The sequence below is a fragment of the Numenius arquata genome, chromosome Z (genome assembly GCF_964106895.1).
Source record: "Numenius arquata chromosome Z, bNumArq3.hap1.1, whole genome shotgun sequence".
Lineage (NCBI taxonomy): Eukaryota > Metazoa > Chordata > Aves > Charadriiformes > Scolopacidae > Numenius > Numenius arquata.
In genome coordinates, this window is record NC_133616.1 from 11,570,713 (window position 1) to 11,590,940 (window position 20,228).

Below are 20,228 nucleotides of genomic sequence, written 5' to 3' on the forward strand. Positions count from 1 at the left end.
CCCAAGAAGGACAGGCCCAAATGCACCTCACAACATAGGAGAAGAGCACTGAGACCAACAGAGCAGGTCACAGACCAACACAGAGGTCCAGCTAGACCTGGTTGAGACCATGCTGCCTGCAGGGTGGGGAGGAGGGAAAGTAGGAACTCAAAACATTGCACGGGGAGTACGCGGCTTCTCAGATGTGCTTCCTCAGGGCTGCCAGGGGCAGGAGAAACCTGGTCCAAGCTCCTCCACAGGTACAGGGCTTTCACACACAGAACAGGGAGGAACCACAACAAGGCGGGAGCCGTCGTGGGACAGGCAGCTGCTGCAAACCAGAACAATTTATTGGTTGTTGGGACACAGCAGCACGTGCAAGGGCAGCGCGGTTAGGCCAAACTCAAGCAGAGGCCAGGGTCTAGAAGGATGTGGGGCTACAGAGTGGGAAAAGAGGGACTGGGACCCAGCGAGCTGCTTTGGTCTCAGAGGGCACCTGCAGGCATCAGGAGGAGGGTGATACAACTTTGCCGGAGCACTGGAGGACTATCAGAATACATCCTTGCTGGCACAAGCAGGTCCCCTCAGGCTTTGGGCTCATCCTGCTCTGTGACAGAAGATGCTGGAGCTTGATGAGAGGAGCAATAACCCAGCACAAGCTATACAAGGTCCTGCTTCCACCCCAGGAAAACCAAGCCTGGAGAAGGGGCCGTCAGCACTGAGCCGGGGACTTCAACCTCATCTTCTCCTTTCCATCACTGCTCTCACTGTCTCCTGAGGACTCCAGGACCGGCAGGGTCTGAGGCAACATCTCTCCAGCCTGGCCACCTTTACCTGCAGAGACCAATAGCACCCAGGGCAGAGGCTGCTGCATGTTCTGGAGAGCCCGGGAAGCTCACGCCACCACAGCTGCCTCTCCAGCCTCTCCCTGCCATGTGTGGGAACAGGCAGGCCTCTCTGCGTCCTACCTGCGTCTTCCTCTGCCAGAAGCGTGCCCTTGACCACACAGTAATTATCCACGTTCTCATAGGGCTGGAGCTCTGGACGGGATGACAGAAACAGATGTGGGACATGCTGCTCTGGCAGGTCAGTCAGAACCAGATGGGCTGTCTGCAGCCACCCCGGGATGGAAACATGCCCTCCTGCAACAGACCTGCTCCTTTCCCAGCTCCCACCACAGCTCTACACCCCTCTCTGTGATGGGAACCCTACCTGTGTAATGGTCCTCTTCGGGTTTGCTGGGCAAGGCCTTCCTTCTCCTGGGAAGGCAAAGGGCAGTCCTGGGAGTTGGGAGAGAGGTTGAGGTGGCCCAGGGCTCTGAAGAACTCAGAGGCAGAGACATGGAGAGCTCTGCACAACCACCCTCTGGGCCTCTCATGAGCAGATGGACAGCAGTGGTGGCAGTGACAGAACAGCAGCAAGAGATGGGATCTCTGAGCGCACATCCCTGCCCCATCCCAAGGAAGATACTCATGAGCACCAGACAGCAGCCCTACAGCCAAGCTGTGTCCTTGGCATAGAGAGAAGAGTGAAAGCAGTGAGGAGAATATCCTCTCCATCCCCAGACACCCCAAAGCACAGCATGGCCTGAGGTAGAGTAGCAACCCCAAGACTCCCGCCTCCTCACCTGGACAACACAAACCACAGGATCCCTGCAGACAGGGCGACCACCAACAACACCAATACCACCACTGTGACCACCATGCCTGTCCATGAGCCCAGACGCCGCCCTGCAACTAACACACAGCCGGGAGTGGGTCTCAGTCTCTACCATGTACCAGCCATGGCCCCAACCATGGCACTGGGTGTGTGCACCATCTGTAGACATGCGTGTCCAGGCTCTGCCATCCTGTATGCTGCAGGGTCAGGCAGCGAGGCACAGTCTTCCCTTGCCCTCATGTTTGCTGGGCGGGGCAGAGGGAGGCTGGCTCTGGAGCACAGGGGCTTGTCCCATCTCCCATATAAACCAGAGGGTCAGGAAGCCTGCTCAACATGGCTGCACACAGCAAGAGGACACACAGACCCAGGCTCAGAAGCCCTACTGCTGTCAGACCTCGAGCCCCTCATGCACCCAAATACAGGGATGGGTATCCTCTTCTTTAGTGGAAGAGCAGAGGGGCCAGCTCTGCTCTCAAAATCACAACCAGGAGCTGAATCCATGAAGCTGCTCTGGGGACCAAGTGATGCACCACCTGGAAACAGGACTCAACCAACCCCATATCCCCCACTGCTGAGTCAGGCTTTCAGGGTGCCCATGCTTCCTGCCCTGCTTTTGGTGGGACAGGCTGGGTGCACACACAGCTCTGGAAGCTGCTCCAGACTCAGCACTCACTCCTCAGCCAGATCAAAGGCACAACAACCATTACCCGAGACGTAGGTCTGAAATTCCAGGATTGATGCAGCCCCAGCACCAGCCGCTGTGAGGCCCTGCACTGTCACCATGTATTTGCTTCCAGGTGTCTGACGAGGTGGTGTGTACTGAGTGACAGACTGGTTCACCATCACCTGCTTGAACTCAAGGAAGCTGCCATCGTGCGCTCTCCGGGTTGTGATGTTCAGCTAGAGGAAGGACAGGGATCTGGTGGGGAGCAGCACCCACCTCCCCTCCTGCACAGGGCAGCTCTTTGGAGAGGGGCTGCTACTGCTGGCTGAGGACAGGAGGGGACCTCAACCCACCAGAAACACCAGCAGTGTAGAGCTGGTGTGCCCTGGCCATGGAGGGCTCACACCTCTCCCCAGACTGCCTGCACAGAGCTCCAGGCAGGGAGGAACCTGGCAAGGTGAGGAGGACCGTGGGGAGTCCATGGTCCCCTGGTACCTGGTATCCAATGATCTTCCCTTTGCAGGAGGGCAGCGGCTTCCACGAGAGGGACCCTGTGTTGGGATCCAGCCACAGCTTCTCTGGTTTGTCCGGCACTGGAAGGAGGATGAAGTCACACGTGGAGCTGGTGAGGATTTGTCTCCCACAAAGGCTGCATGTGCTGCAGCAATGCCAGCAATGGTGTGGTGAGGAAGAGGAGAGTGAGGAGGGGGCATGCTGTGCTCCAGGGCTCTGCACAGCCCCTTCCCCAGAGCCCCACAGGATCTCTGGAGCCCTGATGCCAGGAATATCACTGCAGGGAGCAGAGGATCAAGCTGAGCTATTGGGCAAAGGGCACCTTACATTACATGTAGGAGGACACGTACCTGTTTCCTTTGTTGTGAGGAGCCGAGTGTACAGGACCGTGCTGGGGGGCAGGGAGATGGTGACACTGTAGACAGTGAAGGGCTGCAGAGGGGGACAGGTGAATGTTCCCTCCTGGCCTTGAAGCATCTCCTCTCCCTTCACCTCCTCAGCCTCACAGGGAGGCGAGGAATGCGCTTCCAGCCGGCACCTGGCCCGAACATGCTCACAGGCATCAGGGAGCCTGCAGGTCCAATTCAGTGTGATGCTGTTGCTGGAAATCTCCAAGCTCTCAGAGACAACTTGGAGGATATCTGTGAAGGAAACATTGTGAGAGGGTCACTCCCTTCTCTTCCCCTCCCAGCCTTGCAGCCAACCTCCATCATCCCCACCATTCCCTCACCAGCCTGTCCACACAAAACCATCCTGACTTCTCCCAGGCAACACTCAGGCACTGTCTGCACCTTCCTCTGGCCCTGGACCATTCCCAGGGGTACTCTGGGTGATGCAGGGACTCTGGCAGGGTAATGGCAAGTACTTGAGGCTTCTCGTGCTCTTCTCCAGGCAGACCTGGCTGGCTGGTCTGGGCACGCTGACTAGGACCCTATGTGCAGCAGTGAGGACTTGTCCCCTCGGTGCTCTGCTGGTTGGCCCAGCTACCAACAGCACGGACACAAACCTGGGATGCATCAGCAGTGGTTTTCTATGGAGTGAATGTCCACGCCATGCCCTGACCACCCCTCTCACAGGGCACCAACGCTGTGAGACACATGTGGCACCGCTATCTCTGCCTGGTGAGAACAGGCTGCGAGCATTGGGAAAGTGGCTGGTCCTCTCACTCACCCACACAGGTCAAGTTCCCCTCCACAGGATGCCAGCGGCCCGTGCCGTTCTTCCCAATCCAGCCGCTGCGAGGAATCAGGGAGCCTGGCCTTGGGTTCAGTTTTGCACATTTGATCTCCATGGGAGGAGGCCAGTGCCCCTCAGGACACCTCACCTTCACCGCTTCATTTCGGTTGAAGGTCCCCCGATCTGGGTCAAAGATAGACCTGGGGTCCCACTGGGGCTTCTGGCATTTCTCTGCACCAAGATGGGAAGGTGTTAGCAGGGCAGAGGATGCCCCCACAGGGCATACAGGGGATGAAGCAGGGGATCCCTGGCACAGCATGGTGAGGGATGTAGCTCCAGGACACCATACAGAACAGCCCTTCCACACCCATCAAGGGGATGAGGGCAAGAAGGGCCCTGCGCTGTTTCCCCCACATCTCCTGGGAAAGGCCAGGAGGAGCCAGAACTTCAGGGACTCGGGGCAACCATGAGAGGCTTGTACAAAGCTTGCAGAGAGGCTGGTGGACTCTGTGGGGACCACAGCACCCTGAAGCCTTTTGAGAAGCAATAGAGCCCGAGCCCAAAAGCTGGCTGCTGCAGTGACAGCATGCAGCAGGGACCAGGAGGGGAGACCAGCACATGGGGACAAGGCCAGGCCTTTTCCCTGCCTGCACAGCCTGAGAGGACACAGAGGACAGAGACCTGTGATCCCCCAGAACCTGACATGATGCTTTTGGCCACCTTTACCACACATGCCAGTCTGACCTCCAGCACTGTAGCCCACCACCCCTCGGCAATGGTTTTGCCAGAAGCTCTCAGCGTGTCCCATGTCACCCGTGTTCCTACACCGGGAACCTCCCACCCACCCATGAATTGCAGGCTGCAGTCCTGCACACTGGGTGCCCTGTCTTGGCCTGGCACGGGCAGCTCTGGCCACTACCAGCACCCCTATCCCAAAGCCCCTTCCTGCCAGAACCCTGAGAGACTGATGCTGACACCAGCCCCAGCCCCACAGATTCACCAAAAGCACTGAGGCAAGCACAGGGCAGGCTCAGGGGCTGAGTCAACACTGCCCTCACCAGCACCTGCCATTTCCCCAGGCAGGCAGAGCCCCAAACCCCCTGTGCCCACACAGCCCACCTTCCCCTGCTCAGGGAGGGCAGAGCTGGGCAGCCAGGAAACCTCCTGATGCCTCCCTTACCGATGCACTCCACATTGGACTGAATACGGATCCAGTCACCTCTGCTGTCCCTTCCATTCCAAGCTTCTCTGTGTACTGCTTTCCCGTTGCTGATGAACGGGAATTTTCCTACACACTTGACATGGGTGAAGGAGATCTGGAAATCCTTAGGGCAGCTCAGCATCACTTCTTCATTCTTCTTGTAATTCTCCTGGTCTGGTACCATCTGGAGTCTTGGGTCCCACTGGGGCCTTTTGCACGTTTCTGGCAGAGGTGAAAGTGGTGTTAATTGGAATGGGAGATGTCAAGGAGGTGGGGCAGGGGTAGGTGTTGGTATACAAGCAATCCCAGCAACGCCTTCAGTGACTGAAGGGAGAGTGAAGGTTACACATCTGTCTGCCAGGACATGGACCCTCCACAAAGCTTGTTGGAAGGGGGCTCTCCTTGTGAGTGTCAGCTTGGTCTGGGGTCTGCCCAGGCAGGGGATGGATGAAGCTGTGCCAGAATTCACTGGGGGAGTGGTCTCAGGGGGATCTGAGAGGCCCTGATCAGGCATCAGAAGTGCATCCCAGGCCACAGTGGTGATGGTGGAAGGTCAGAGATGGATGAATGGGACAGGATTTGACCACAGGTCTCCATAAGAGGCAAATCTTCATAACCTGCTTACCAATACAAACTATGTTCCCCTCAATGTGGATCCAGGCATCACTGTTTTTCCTCCCCAGCCACTCATCACTGTTTAGAGACCCAGAATAATTCCGTGGCTGAGCTCCCCCTGCACATTTGACATGGGTGAAGGATGGCTGGAGACCATCGTTGCAGCTCAGCGTCACTTCTTCATTCTTTGTGTAATTCTCATGGAATGGTGCCATCTGGAGTCTTGGGTCCCACCTACCAGGCCTTTGGCATGTTCCTGTCAGAGGTAAAATAGGATGAGGAATATTTTTTGAGATCTGACAAGAAGCTTGTGACAGGTGTCTCCTCCTCATGACTCTGACCACTCACCGTGACACATGCAAAAGTCCCTCTATTCCCACCTTGTGCCCAGGCACTGCTCAGGGGCACAGGCCTTATCATCACCCCTATCTCCAGGACTCCCAAGCCTCCCCTCGGTGCTTGAGACCCCATTCTCTTGGGCCCCCTCATGCCCAGGTGGGCAGTGCCGCAGCGACAGCCTCCACAACCAGAGCTCACCCAAGCTCCAGAGAAACTTCCCAGGGAAACAAGCAGGGCAAAGTGCCACAGCCTCAAGCTGAACCCCTCCAGCTGCTCCTCCTCCTCCCAGTTCACAGCTGCAGCTCTCCGTCTGGAGCCAGAAGACACTGGACTGCTCTCTCCCATGCTCTCTCCACCAAAGACAGGGGCTCTGGGAGTGCACCAGCCCCAGTGAGCATCTGCTGCCATTGCACACCCTCCTGACTTGGACCCTCAAGGAACCTTCCAGTACCGACAGCCTGCCCTGCGACCCCCAAAGCTACGTTCACAGCGCTGGACACAACACTCCACTCCACCCCACTCTGTGCACTCAGCCTTTTCTCTGCACTTCAGCCAAAATGAGCCTGCCTTCTCCTGCTCTGGTAGACGTGTCACCCAGACTGGCCTCACCCAGTGCAAACCAAGTCCGTGAGGAGCCATTGCAGCAGCAGGTGGCCTCCACTGAAACAGGATGAAACACCTCTCTGCAGCCACAGGCATCTCCACGACTGCCCGCTTCCTGCCAGCCGGTGCTCATGGGGCTGCACTCCCTTACGCTGGAACAGGGGCATCACCACACTTCCCTTATCGGGCAGCAGGTTTTCATGCCATCATCTCAACCTGCACCCAGGTCCTCCACCGCAAAGGACAGTGGCCTCCACCCCCATCCTTAGTGATCGCGTGTGTTGTCCAGGCAGTACACTTCTTCCCCTGCAGCTGGATCCCTTCCAGTGCCCTAATGTCACACACTTCACTGCAACAGCCAAAAGCCTTGACAGACATGAAACCCTTGATTCAGTCTGAACCTCCTTAGGCATCCCCACCATGCACCTGCCCCCTGCCATCACTAACCCCATGAAGCAGCACATATGTCCTCACACTCCTGCCCAGAGTGACATCCAGGATCCTTCCTACCCCAGTAGAGGATGGGTAACCTGCCCAGCACCAAGCGTCTGACCAGGGACACCAGCCATCGGGGAAGGAATCCCTCTGCTCCAGGAAAATGAACCACGCTTCAAAGGGCAGATTTCCACCCGTTGAGGGGAATGGTTGTTCCTGTTGGTACTTGTCAGGAAACAGGTTCTGAAGGCTGGATGTCCCTGAAGTGCTCTACAGTCTGAAAGGTGAGGCAGAAATAGCCTTGTGCAGAAGGAGGATGGGGGATGCAGCGGGAGCAGAGCCTGGATCACTCAGGAGGCTAATGATGACCTGCAATGCGAGAGGACACACGGACAAGCAGGTGGCCCTCCAGAGGGAGTAGAAATCAACACGAAGAGCCACTGAGGAAACAGCTGGCAAGGCCAAGGGACAAGAAGGGACATTAGCAAGTGGGAGCAACGGGAGCACGAGGTGGGCGCGTGCAGACCTCAGCGGGCAGGGGAAGGTGAGCAGAACTGGGCCATAGGCACAGTCAGCAACTGACACAAGCCTTTGCTCTCCAGGTCTGGTCTAGAAAATGCATGTGGGTAATTCAGACGTTGATGGCTACCTCTGAACAGCAAGGACACAGGAGACCAAGAGAAAGTGAAAAAAGCATATGGCTATGGCCGACATGATTCCTTGACAACACTAAAGGATAACAGCCAGAACTTCATTTTGGTACCCCACACATCTTCTGCAGACACAGATCCAAGGACTCTTCCCCAGCCCCTCAGAGCCAATGCCTTTACCAAGCCAATCACAGCCTCCCCCAGCTGGGACTCCTCAGGACAAGGAGGGCAGAGCCATGACTATGGACAGGCCTTCTCGGGATGGGCTGTGGGGAACAGGAGAAAGGGCCAGGAGCTGCTGTTGGGATGAAGGGAACAGGCTCCATCCTGCCCTGGGTAGCAGAGGGCATTGCTGGAAGGGCAGCCTCCCTCCAGCCACCAGCGATGGGTAACATGACTCATGACCCATCCAATGTCTTGGTAAGCCACTTCTGCTCCCATTTCCCTCCAGAGGGAATGACTCACACCTCAGGCCCCCCTAGACCCTGCTGCAAAGAGCAGCCCAAATGCTGTGCCCCAAGACCAGGTTGGATGGGTCTTTGAGCAACCTGCTTTAGTGGGAGGTGTCCCTGCCTATGGCAGGGAGGTTGGAACTCGATGATCTTTAAGGTCCATTCCTACTCAACACATTCTATGATTCTATGATTATATGGCCTCAACAAGTACCAGCAACCCCAGGACACAGCAGACAGTTTCCACACAAAGAGCCCAGCAGAAACCCAGGAGGTGCCTGTACTCCTCCTGGCATGGAAAAAGAACAGAACAACACTGTTAAAGAACAATCCCACCAAACTACAGCTCTACCGACCATGTGGGAGAGAGCAGATGCTCCAGCTAACACAGGGATTATCTTACAGCTCCCCATGCCTTTGCTGAGCATCACCACCATCTTCCCCTGAGACAGGGATCTGCTCTGATTGTCCCAGGAAGACCACATACCATGGCTTCATCTGTCCGCTGTGCAACAAGAACCGGCCACCTCCTGCTCCCAGGGACACTGCCCACTCCCCAAAGGGACAGTGCAGCTCTCATGCTCATGGAGACTTTCCCAGCACACCAAGGCTTCCCCCCACCATGACCCAGCGGATGCCTAAGTGTCTCAGGACCTGCTTCAGCCCTCCCCAGCACCCCAATGAACAGGGTAAAGCTGCACAGCAAACAGGCAGGGAGAGGAGCAGCAAAACCTTTTCTGCAAGACAGAGGCACGACCCACCCTTACCTGCTTCCTCGGCTCCCCCCTGGTTCTTGGGACCAGGGTCCTTCTGTATCCATGCAGGCAGCTGAGGGGCAAGGACCAGGAGAAAGGACAGAGCCAGCGCTCGCGGGGCCATCCTGGCACAAAAGTCCCCAGGCAGGACTCAGTCTGAGCCTCTCGGGAGAGGTATCAGTTCAACCCAGCGCAGGAGAGGTGCCAACACAGAAATGAAACAGCCACGCAGGGAAATCACATGTGGTGCAAAAAAGCTTCCTCTTCAGATAGAGAGCATCCCACTGGCCACAGGACTTCTCCTTGCCCATCTGCCCACAAACAGCACCAGATCCAGCCTCGATGGGGTCTCCTGGGTGCCTCAGTCCAGCCTTTTTGCTGGCTACCTCAGGCCCCTGCTCCCACAAACACCTCCAAAACCTTCTCAGCTCCACTTCACTCCTCTCTCCCTCCAGATCCAGTGGTACATGTTGAGCAAAACACCACAGCTTCACCTGCCCAAGCCCATCCCGGGGTGTTCTCAGCATGCATCCCTTTTGCCTTGTGCTCTCTCTACTTATTCCCTTGAACTGACCCATCCTCAACAATCCAGCCACTGATCCAGCCACTATAGACCTCTCATATCTGACAAGCTCCTGAACCAGCCAGATGTAGGTTTTTTCCAGTCTCCTCCAAAGCTTTCTGCTACCCTGCTCTGAGTTCCACTTTCTCAGTACCTTCTAGGATGTGAAGTGCCTTGAGATGGACAGTGCACACAGCACTGGGACTAAGAGGGTCTTCCTGCAGCTGGATGGAGAAGACTTCTTCCTGTCCCTGGCTAGATGAGGCGGGGTCTTTGGGTATGGGAGGGAATTCCCTGGGTGCTCCTGGTTTTGGGCCATAACCCCAAGGATGGCTCACTCACACTCCCCCAGTCTCCTGTCCCGAAAGACATCACCACCAACCTCTTCTCTTAAGTCCATTTCCAGCTCACACACTGTTGCATGGCTTCAAGCTTCCATGAGTCCTGGCTCCCTGGGCTGCTGTAGCTCTCCTGGGCAGCTCCTCTTTCAATTCTGTGGTTTCCCTGCACAGAGGAGTATGATTGCTCCACGGTTCAACACAGTCAGTGTTCTCAGAACAATTGCTGTCACTCAGGCTGCTCTTGAATACCTGGATGGGAATGGTTGGCGCAAAGGACCATGGCAGGTCCATTCCCAGGAACCACCATCCTCAGGACCACAGGACAGTGCTTGGCGTACCTATCTGCATTACCTCAGTAGAGCAGCAACACCAAGGGGTTTCTAGGAGCTACTTCTTCCTAGCTTCCAGAAAGAACATCAGTATTCAGGAACATCAGTACACTGATGTGACAGTCCAGATGTTATGAGATTGATGGGGTAAAGTCTTCTAGCACACTTGCAGCACGAGGAGAAACAGCACTAGACCATGTCCTCCCCGTTTACTTGGTGGTTGCCTGGGCTTTGGGAACCAGGCTTTTTCTGTCCCTGTGCAGCCACCAAAGGTGCAAGGATCCAGGAGAATGGCCACAGCCAGCACTCACTGGGTCATTTACTCATAAAATCCCAGCATTAGATGTGGACACTCCCACTACCTCTCTTTGCCATATGAAAGAAGCAAAAACAGTAAAAGAAAACAGTCAAGCTGCAAAAATACACACGGTTCAGGAGGCTTCCTATTGCAGCTGATGTATTTATTTTCTTTTCCCCTATCTTGAAATGTACTGCAGCCTAGCAATTTGTGTTGGGCCTCTTCCTTCTTAGAAAGTCACAATTATTTGAGATTTGTTGCCTTAGTGTGTAGCATGCACTAGAAAAAGGCTGAATACCAAAAGCCAGCGCACTCAGTCATATGCCTAGCTCTTACACAGTCTAACTAACATTAGAGCTGCCAATTCAGTTGATGCCTTGCTTCATGTGGAGCCACATAGCAGAGTTCAAATGAGAGAAGGTTTCCAAGGGACTGTCAAGTCACACAGCAACTCACGAATCCACACTTGGCCTGGAATGGTCAACGGGAGGTGACGAGCTCCGGCTCCGTGTCACCATTCACTGCACTTCCAAGAGCACATCGTGCGCGGGCTGCACGTACCCTGCGTACACCACTCTAGCTCTTCCAGCAGGACTAAGTCTCGCAGAGCCATCTCAACACATCTTAGATGCTTTCTGATACAGATTTCCTGCTATAGCATACAGCAGATGTCTGCATTTTTGCATATAATAAAGCCAGCAAGCCACACGCCTCCCTCTCAGTTGAGCAGTTGATTTGATCATCGTAAACGTGATTGATGAGCTGTTTCCTGAAGATCTGGTTCGATCGTCAATGAACTAACAGGACTCAGACCTTTGGACTGAAGAGAGAAAAACCCAAACCACCTACAATTAACAGTCAGTTTTGCTTCTGATAGGGAAGAACATTGAGGGCTCAAAACCATCCGCAAAACCACAAGGAAAGGAGAAGTAGCTGTGGCTTTTGAGGATCAGGCTTTGTGGAAAGCACTGCTGACATTTCCACCACATTCCCCTGCAGTAAAGTCTATTTCCTTGTCAGACCTCACAAATAAAAGAAATGTATTTGAGGCTTATCCCTGACCCCAGCCCATACCTGTCCTTGAGGGACCCTTATGTGGGGTGTACCTACAGATCATCAGACACGGCCATGGTCATGGGGGTGGGCTGAGGCCAGGCTGGGATGCCATCCCACAGGTAGCGGGTAAGGATCAGGCCTGGGGAGGGTAACCCAGTCAGATCCAGCCCTGAGATGTCCAGGCAGAGTTCTGCTCCCTGCACAGCACTAGCGTGTGACCCTCTGTGATCTGCTTATTCCTGCTCCCATCCCCAGGGCCATCTTCAGCACGTCCCACCCTGGCTCTTGGACAGGTAACATGGCTAAGCCCAGGAGGTAGGCATTGTATGATTTGGAGCAGCATCTCAGGCCAGACTAGCTTCCCCCCAGTCTCTGCTGCCTGGAGGTGCTGCTTTCAGGGCAGGGTCTCAGCACCAAGACCAATAATTCTGACCAGCTCTTTCTGCCCCCTGTCAGGGGTGACATATTGTGCCTATGGTCTCTCTCGTTGCCTGAGTGGGGCAGCTCCATGTCTCCTGGATAAAACTTTTGCCCTGCGCCTCCTTCGTTGCACAAACCTCCCTACATTGCTCCCTTTCAAATGCTCCACCCAGCCCCATGTGCTGGCCCCACACGTCACAGCTCTCTGTCACAGGCAGCTGATGGAGTGCATGTGTTTGGTGGAGTCATGAGTCTCTCCTTCCATACATGGGTCTTAAATAAAGGGCTTGGCGTTTCCCCTTTTTCAGTTCTTGGCCTGTACAGCTTCCAGAGGAAAGCAAATCCCGAGGAACCGCCTATGCCACCCAGGGTAGCTGGGAACAGAGAAGTGCCCAAAATATCCTGAGCCAGGAAGGAACCAGATGAATAGGCAAGAAAAAGCCAAGCAGCTGTTTCCCCGGTGAAATGGAGCTGGTGGCCTGGTGGAGGGGGGAAGGTGGCACAGCTGGTGGTGTTAGCTGGTCTTCTGGTGGCTACACAGCCCTTATCGTCCTGTCTGGTGGAGCACCAGTGATGCCTTGGAGGAGGCATCACTGCTGCTGGGGGACCCTGAGCTGGCACAGCTCCCACCTGACCCCTCCCAGGATGTCCATCTGTGTCCTGGCCTTGCAGTTGTCATCAGCAGAGTGCTGTGCCTCCCCAAAGCAGTATCCCTCATACACGGGGCACCAGAAAGACCAGGTGTGGGCCCCTGTTCTGGGCCCCCCTTCCTCAGTGTGTGGCCCTGCAGAACCTTCTGCGAGCCTACCGGCTTCTCCCAGACTTGAGCCACTGATCAGGGCTTGCTGTGGCATGACACTGTTCCCCATAAAGGCTGGGCAGGTGGAGGAAAAGGAGGAAGGAGGACACTGCATCCTGGTAAGCCAGTGCGAGTGGTGGGGGTGGCACGGTGCCCAGAGAGCAGCTGCCCTTTGTTGTATAAACACGTGCATTAAGTCACATGCATTTCCAGTCCAGGATCAAGCCAAGGGGAAGATCCTGAGCAGATCTACAGCAGCACCACAGCTGACCTGGGGGCAAAGGGAAGGTCCCATCTCGGGTAACCACCTCCCATGGGGAACCCCCCCTTAGCCTGCCCTGCTTTCCCTTGGCCAGCCAAAATCCCACAGAGCCCAGGGCAATGAGACAAGCAGGCTGGGGAGGCAGGTTTCCAGGCGGGAGGCAGTGGGGAGGAAGGGTGGTTGCTGCTTCACCCCTGCCATGGGGGAAGTCAAGTCTCTGGAAGGCATTGGGAGGAGGACATCAGCCTCCCTCTGGGAAGCCTGGCGAGACAATGCCTGTGATGGCCCTTCTTTGTGAGAGTCCAGCCTACAGGGCATCCACACAAATGCTCTGGAATGTCCCATACAAAAGGACTTGCCATGCATCATGGTGTGACTTACATGCCAGGTGCTGGACCAGTGGTGACACACTTGGCTCACCCACAGCCTGCAGCACCCGGTCGCTCCTGGCTGTAATTACCCCAGGAGACCAGTTTGTCCAGTGCTGGTGCAATCAGCCACTGCAGAACAAGGGCTCAGCAGGGTGGGGTGGCCAGCCACCCATAACACAGGTGGACAGAAATTAGGCCACAGTAATCAAAGGTATTAATGTGTCATGGTGGCACGCAGGTGCTGCCTGGGAACGGGGCTCCAGCATGCAGGGCACAGCCCTGCCCCAGTCATCTCAGCTCTACCTTTCTCTGGAGACAGCAGAGTCAAGACCCCAGGTCAAGGCAGCACTGCCACCACTTGTCCTGGCTCAAATATCATTTGCATTTGCTGCTGCTGGCCTGGTAGCATCAGCCTTGCATCTTTGCCACTAACGTAGTTGAGTAGCACCCACTCTCCCTCATTTTTTGCCCTCTGTGGGGTACAAGCCCTGCTGCCTTGCTCTGCTGTGTCGTAGAGATGTCCCCACATAGAACAACACACACCTCCTTCCCTTGCCTTTGTCTTCGCAGCAGATCCTGGCACACCTTGTCTGTGCCAGACTCATCCACGTACACCAGGTTTTTCTGCCCAGGGCCCCATGGAGCACGCTGATGAACCTCCTTGGAGGTCAGGGTGCCTTGACTCACGGAAGAGGGCAGGAGATGAGAAAGGCTGGCAGCGCTGCTCACAGAGCTCGCTAAACATAATGAGATTTTCAACACCCGGGAGAAGAGCTGTGATTGAATTGGCTGCAAGCAGCAGCACGACAGCAGCTTCCACACCGAACATGGTACAGATGCCTTCCCTTCCCACACCAAGCCGTTCTCCAGCCCATGCTGCCTCAGCCTGCCCTGCCTGGGCAGGGGGTGGCCAGGGCATGGGGATGAGGGAAAGGGCTGTGAAGTTCCCCCAGTTACAGGGAGCTCCCAATCTTGCTGATGCATGGAGAGCTGATGCTCCGCTTTCCAGCCCCTCTGATGCCTGGGCAGAGCATCACTGTCCACAGGTGGCATTGGGGACCTCCAGGTGAAAGGCTGCTGTGGACATCCAGAGCCCAGCACCTTCACCCTGCTCCTCTGTGCTCCAGCACAGAGAGTGGAAGCCAAAGAAGAAGGCAGGAGTCACAGGAGGTCAAGCACACGGCTCAACTCTCCTCTCTGCATGGAGGTGGCCATGTCCATGTTTCCTCCTGGGAATGGCCCTGGCACATGACCTCCCTTGAACCTGCCCTATTTAGCACAGGCTAGAACCGTGTCAGAGAAGCAGCCAAGCGCCATGGACGATTATAGGGCGTCATGGTTTCAGCTGATATAGTGCTATGTTTTGGATTTGGGGTGGGAATAGTGTGACAATGCACTGTCGTTTTTGGTTGTTGCTAAGTTCTCAAGGCCTTTTCTTCTCCTCACACCACCCCATCAGCGAGCAGTTGGGGGTGGGGCAGGGAGGGCACAAGAAGCTGGGAGAGGGCAGAGCCAGGACAGCTGACCCCAACTGACCAAAGGGGTATTCCATGCCATGTGACATCATGCTCAGTATATGAAGCTGGAGGAAGAAGAAGGAAGGGGGGGGACACTTGGAGTGATGGTGTTTGTCTTCCCAAGTAAAGGTTAGGCGTGATGGAGCCCTGCTTTCCTGGGGTTGGCTGAACACCTGCCTGCCCATGGGAAGCAGTGAATTAATTCCTTGGTTTGCTTTGCTTGCGTGTGCAGCTTTTGCTCTACCTCTTAAGCTGTCTTTAACTCAACCCATGAGTTTTTTCTCACTTTTACTCTTCCGATTCTCTCCCCCATCCAAACTGGGAGGTGAACGAGCATCTGTGTGGTTCTAGCTTCCGGCTGGGGTTAAACCAAGACACAAGGCCATGCTCAGGCCAAGGAACTACTCAGAGAGGTGAATGACTGCTGGGTCCCAGGAGACCCTGGAAACACCTACCTCTTGCTCAGGCACCTGGGAGAATAAGTAGAGGTCCATAGTCTCTGCCCAGGGGCAAGAGGGCAGAAGGGGCTGGGAGCACCTCTCTTGCCCATGCTGCTGTGGCCAGAGAGGAATGCATCCTTCCCAAACAGAAACTCAGAGCTCAGAGGGGAATGATTCTCCAGCCTGATGCATTGCTTTCCTCCGGAAGGTTTTCCTTTGTCGGCTCTGGGATGGGAAAGCAAGCCAGGGCAAGGCTGAGGATGTTCGTTTGTTAATGTAGGGTCTCTGGGGTGGACTGCCACGTGGGTTTGTTCTGTGGGGCCTCTGGCAGGCACTGTGCTGAGCTATGCATGCCCTCACTGGACTTCCTTTCCACATTGCTGTGCTGTTTCTGAGTTCCTCCCTGCAGGAACTTCAAGCCAGGCAGATCAAAGAGCAGCAATGAACCACAGGTGGAGGCTCTTCCCTAAAGCCATAGGCCGCTGGGCACTCCCAGTCCTGCTCCTTGCCCTGCTCTCCTGCAACTGGTGCTGTGGGTCACAGGGCTGCTCCCACCAGTTCAGCCAAGGCCAGTCCTGGACCTGCTCTGATGTGGTCCCGCTCAGCCCACCGCTGCAGCCAGACCAGGTTCTTGGCATCTCTTACATCTGGTGGAACCACAAGCACTTCAGTGACGCTGCACTGTGGCTGGGGAGTATTATTAATAGCCTGGCACTGGGCAAGACATGAAGCAAGGCTGGCACAACCTCCTGGGACGAGTGTGGAGCTGCTGAGAGGCCCATTGCCCAGGGCCAGGTCAAGAAGGCAAGCAGCAGGCTTGTTACCTGCTGGGCAGCCTTGGAGGATGGGAGCATGGCACGTATTGGGAGATAAGCTGTTCAGGCTAGCTCAGGAGCAGGGTAGGAGGTGCTGGAGGTGGTAGCATTGCCCCTACCTGTTTGGCACAAGGTCACCAGCTCCTGGTGACCAATGAAGCTCTCTGCAGTGCTGGTTCACTGCAAGGATGTACTTGGCCTCACATGGCTGCATGTCAAGAGCTGCTTGTCCCTCCTTTTCAGAGGTAGTGGAGTTTTTTTTAATCAGTGTTCTCAGTCTTTTCAAATTCACAGCTCACAGGGCTTCCAGCAGGTACATACTCAGCTGCCTTCAGGCATCAGCTGTTCAGTCCCCTGCCATCCTATTGTGCATCCTGGCAGGGTCACCAGGGTTTGTCTGAGGAAAAGCAGAGCAGGGAGCCGAAATCACTGCTCACCTCTAAGAGACAGGGATGGGATGAGGATGCTGCCTCCACAGATGCCACGGTACCGGCACCCCGGTGTGGGAAGCATCGACAGGAAATAATAGGAGGCAGTAAGCAAATGCTGCCAGGTGCTGTGCTGACTCTGCTCACAGAAAATCAATGACACAACAAATATTTGCAGCCCTCCCACTGCACACAGCCCTGCATTGGCCTTGCACCTGGAGTGCCAGGAAGGGAACGGGTAGGGCAGCAACGTGCCTGAACAGCAGCGGGGACCTCGTCAGCCCCTGCTCGCAGCTGGAGGTGGGCTGCACAGCCTGCAGCCATGGTGGTGGGAGCAGAGAGTGCACGGCCCCGCAGCACACAGTGCACTGGGAAACGTAGTCCTGCTGCAGCACCTCTAATGTGGGCTGTTGGGCATCACCAGACTGCGCATAAGCGACTGGGGCTGGGACATTCTCCCCTGTACTCAGGGTTCCTCACACTGACCAAGCCTCCTAGCACGTTGCAACAGACCCTGCTGTGTCCCCATCTCCTGCTTCCTACGGGGCAGAAGAGGGAGGTGTTTGTCAAGGACCGGCCCTCTAGCAAGCAGGGAGCCGGGGAACATGCAGGACACAGGTAGGTGTAGAGATCTGCTTGGTGATGAGCGGTAATGTGGGGAAAGAGCAGAGGCTGTCAGGAAACAGGGGTGAGAGGACGCCTAGGATCAAGAGGCTGCACCCAGTTCTAGGAGCAAGCACCAAAGGCTGTAAGTCATTTGAGTCAGTTGATGCTCCTTGTCCTGCTCAGCTCTGGGTGTGCACAGCACCTCCAAGCTGGAAAACCCTCATGAAATGAGGCCTTGTGCCAGCTCTGGCACAGTTTCACACACTCACTCCCTGCAGCCATTCCTGGATCCCCTCACAACAGCAGCCATTGATTTTCCTTAGTGTTTGCAGAAAAGAAGCCTCAGGTGTCGATGAGCTCTCGCATGTGAGTGCAGAGGAGGGGACTGCTCCAGTTCTGGCCCCGGGGCTCTCAGCAGGGCAAGCCTTTGGTAAGGGTGGGTTCCTGTTGGCTGATCCCAACTAGAGCTGTGCTGTAAGGACCCAGTGCCACAGGTGCTGGTGTGGAATAGAGATAGGGTTGCAGCGAGCACTAAGCTTTCTGCATGGATGTGTCCCTCACCGCCCTGCACACATCCTGACCACTTCACGGCCATGGTGTGCCCCGACCCTTACAGGACACTCCCAGCCCCTGCACCTCTCCAGCACCAGCCTCCCTGGGCTGTTTGAAGGCTCTTGCCCCTGCTCTGCCTGGGTGATGCACCTTCCCAGCTGGCAGGGAGAAGATGTTTGTTAATCCCAGAGCCTTCTCCCTGTGAGAGAGGGAGGGTGCAGAGCCCAGGCAGAGAAGGGCAAAGAGGATGAAGCCCCCCTCTCTCTCCCCTTGCAGCTCCACAGAACCAGAGCAGAGCCAGGCAGATCTTCCTGCTCTTCCTCACCAGGGCTTGAGGAGCTTAAGTCAGGGTTTGCTGCAGGCTCAGCCCAGCCTGGCTGTGCACCCAGCTGCCCAGTGTCCCTGCCTGCAGCACGGGTGGGATTTGGGACACTGGGGACCTTTAGCCATATCTCAGATCAACACTTCTGTGCCAGGCAGGAGCAGACCGTGGTGAAAATAGTACAGTAGAGTTACCAGCGCTGATGAGAGAAGGGATGGTAAATCCTGCAGCAGCAATTTCCACAGTCAGGGCCGTCTCCGGGGCTTTAATTTATCCGTTACAACTTAATTGGATGTAAACCCAGTCACTTGTAAGCAGCAGGAGCCCTGAACAGACAGTGGTCCTGAGCTTCTCTCTGCAAGATGCCTCGCCAGGACTCTCCATCTCCGCTGCGGTGCCGTGTCCCTCAGGGGACAACTACTCACGTCCACTCAAGGGAAAAGGAGAGGCAACGTTGCTCTCCTTCTCCCTCCAGCTGAGCTGGTTTTTCTCCTCTGAGTGGCTTCCTACACCACTGAGGAGCTGGTCTGTGGGTGCAGCAGGGTGCTCAGATTTTGGTTACCAGAGCAGGCAGGCAAGGCACCCACTGCCATCCCAGCAGCTGGTCATCGTGGTGGAAGGGCAGAGTCTGCAGCCTCCCATCCCCACACGCAGACACTGGTCTCTCCTCTCCGTGGCCATCACAGGAGGCCCAGGAAGCTGCTCCTGTCATTCTGCCGGGCTGTTGTCAGTGGAACAGATGCATGAGGCCTGGGAAGCCCGGGAATGTGGCCTGTTGGACAAGAGAGGTTCCCCATGGCTGCACCAACCATCCCAGCACACACCATCAGCCACCCTGGCAGGCAGAGGCACCAGGCTGGAGCAGTACTGGTGAGGAACGGGATGGCTCAGACCCTACCAGGCAGGGTCTGGCAGAGCCCTGTCCCAAGGTTCTGCCTCCCTACGTGTAGGAAACTTGCCCTGCACAGACCCACTCCCTTCTGTAAAGGAGCAGAAATACCATGCATTTCTAGGGGGGTTTGCATGGGGCGGCTTCCACTATAAAGAAGCCAGAGGCTCAGTCCAAGTGCTCTAGTCCAGAGTTATTCTCCCTCCTAGCACAAGAAATAAAACCAAAAACCAGGGCTCATGGTCCATGGTGTTTACGCTGTGTTTGGTGGCACCTGGAGCCGAGCACTGGCCAAAAAACTGCCACAGTGGGAGACACTCCATATGGCTGCTTTTCCCAGCAGGGGATGTGGAGCCAGCATTACTGCACAGGGAAACAAACAGCTGGAGCAAAGCAGTGCCAGGGCGGCTGCGGCGGCTGGGCAGCAGAGGAGGGCTGTGGCAGCAGCCGGGGAGGTGGCTCAGGCAGGGCTGGGCCGGCATGAGCAGGTGGATGCCGAGGAGAACAGCAGAGAAATGTATGGGATGGAGCAAGGGCAGATCCAGCTGCAGAGGGTCCCTGGGCAAGAAGGACAGGACAGATCATCAGCTGAGCATGGAAAAGTGCAGGGGGAGCAGGAAGAAGGAGGAAACCGGGGAAAAGTGGAAGAGCTCAGGAAAAGGAGTGCAAAGGGGTGCAACAGGCACTGGGCATACTGTCATGGAGAGGCTGCACTTCCCTGCTCCTTGGACAACAGACCCCAGGAGATGGGTGCACAGGGAGAATCAGAGCCCCACATCCACAGCATCCATCCAGCCTAGTGACAGCTGTGAGGAGAGACCCGAGCCTCTACCAGTGGGACCCATCCTGGCAGCGGCTGCTTGTATGGGGGGAATGGGACACACGAGACTGGAAGAAGTGGGGCTGGATATATGGGGAGATCAGGCCCCCACACCCTTGGCCCATCCGCTCAGAGACTGGGTGCTACGAGGAGAAAGAGAGTCCCATATCTACAGTGAGCATGCAGGTGGGACTCAAGGTAGACAGAGAGTTCTGCTTCTACAAGGAGCATGCAGGTGGGACCTAGGGGAGAAAGAAAGTCCTGCATCTACAGGGAGCATCCAGGCCGGGCCCAGAGTAGGGGCAGATCAGCTCACGTCCCCGCAGCCCATGCAGGCGCATACAGAGATGCCACGGACCC

General features: G+C 55.9%; 1 protein-coding gene across 1 annotated transcript; it reads right to left on the minus strand.

Moving 5' to 3' along the window:
- Positions 1–691: 691 nt before the first annotated feature.
- Positions 692–9,165, minus strand: LOC141477198 (uncharacterized). The gene is made up of 7 exons (XM_074166285.1): positions 9,054–9,165; positions 5,172–5,414; positions 3,166–3,456; positions 2,798–2,895; positions 2,346–2,538; positions 948–1,019; positions 692–813 (listed from the first exon to the last, which is right to left on the minus strand). The coding sequence occupies exons 1-7, from the start codon at positions 9,163–9,165 to the stop codon at positions 692–694; spliced, it is 1,131 nt and encodes a 376-aa protein (XP_074022386.1).
- Positions 9,166–20,228: the final 11,063 nt, after the last annotated feature.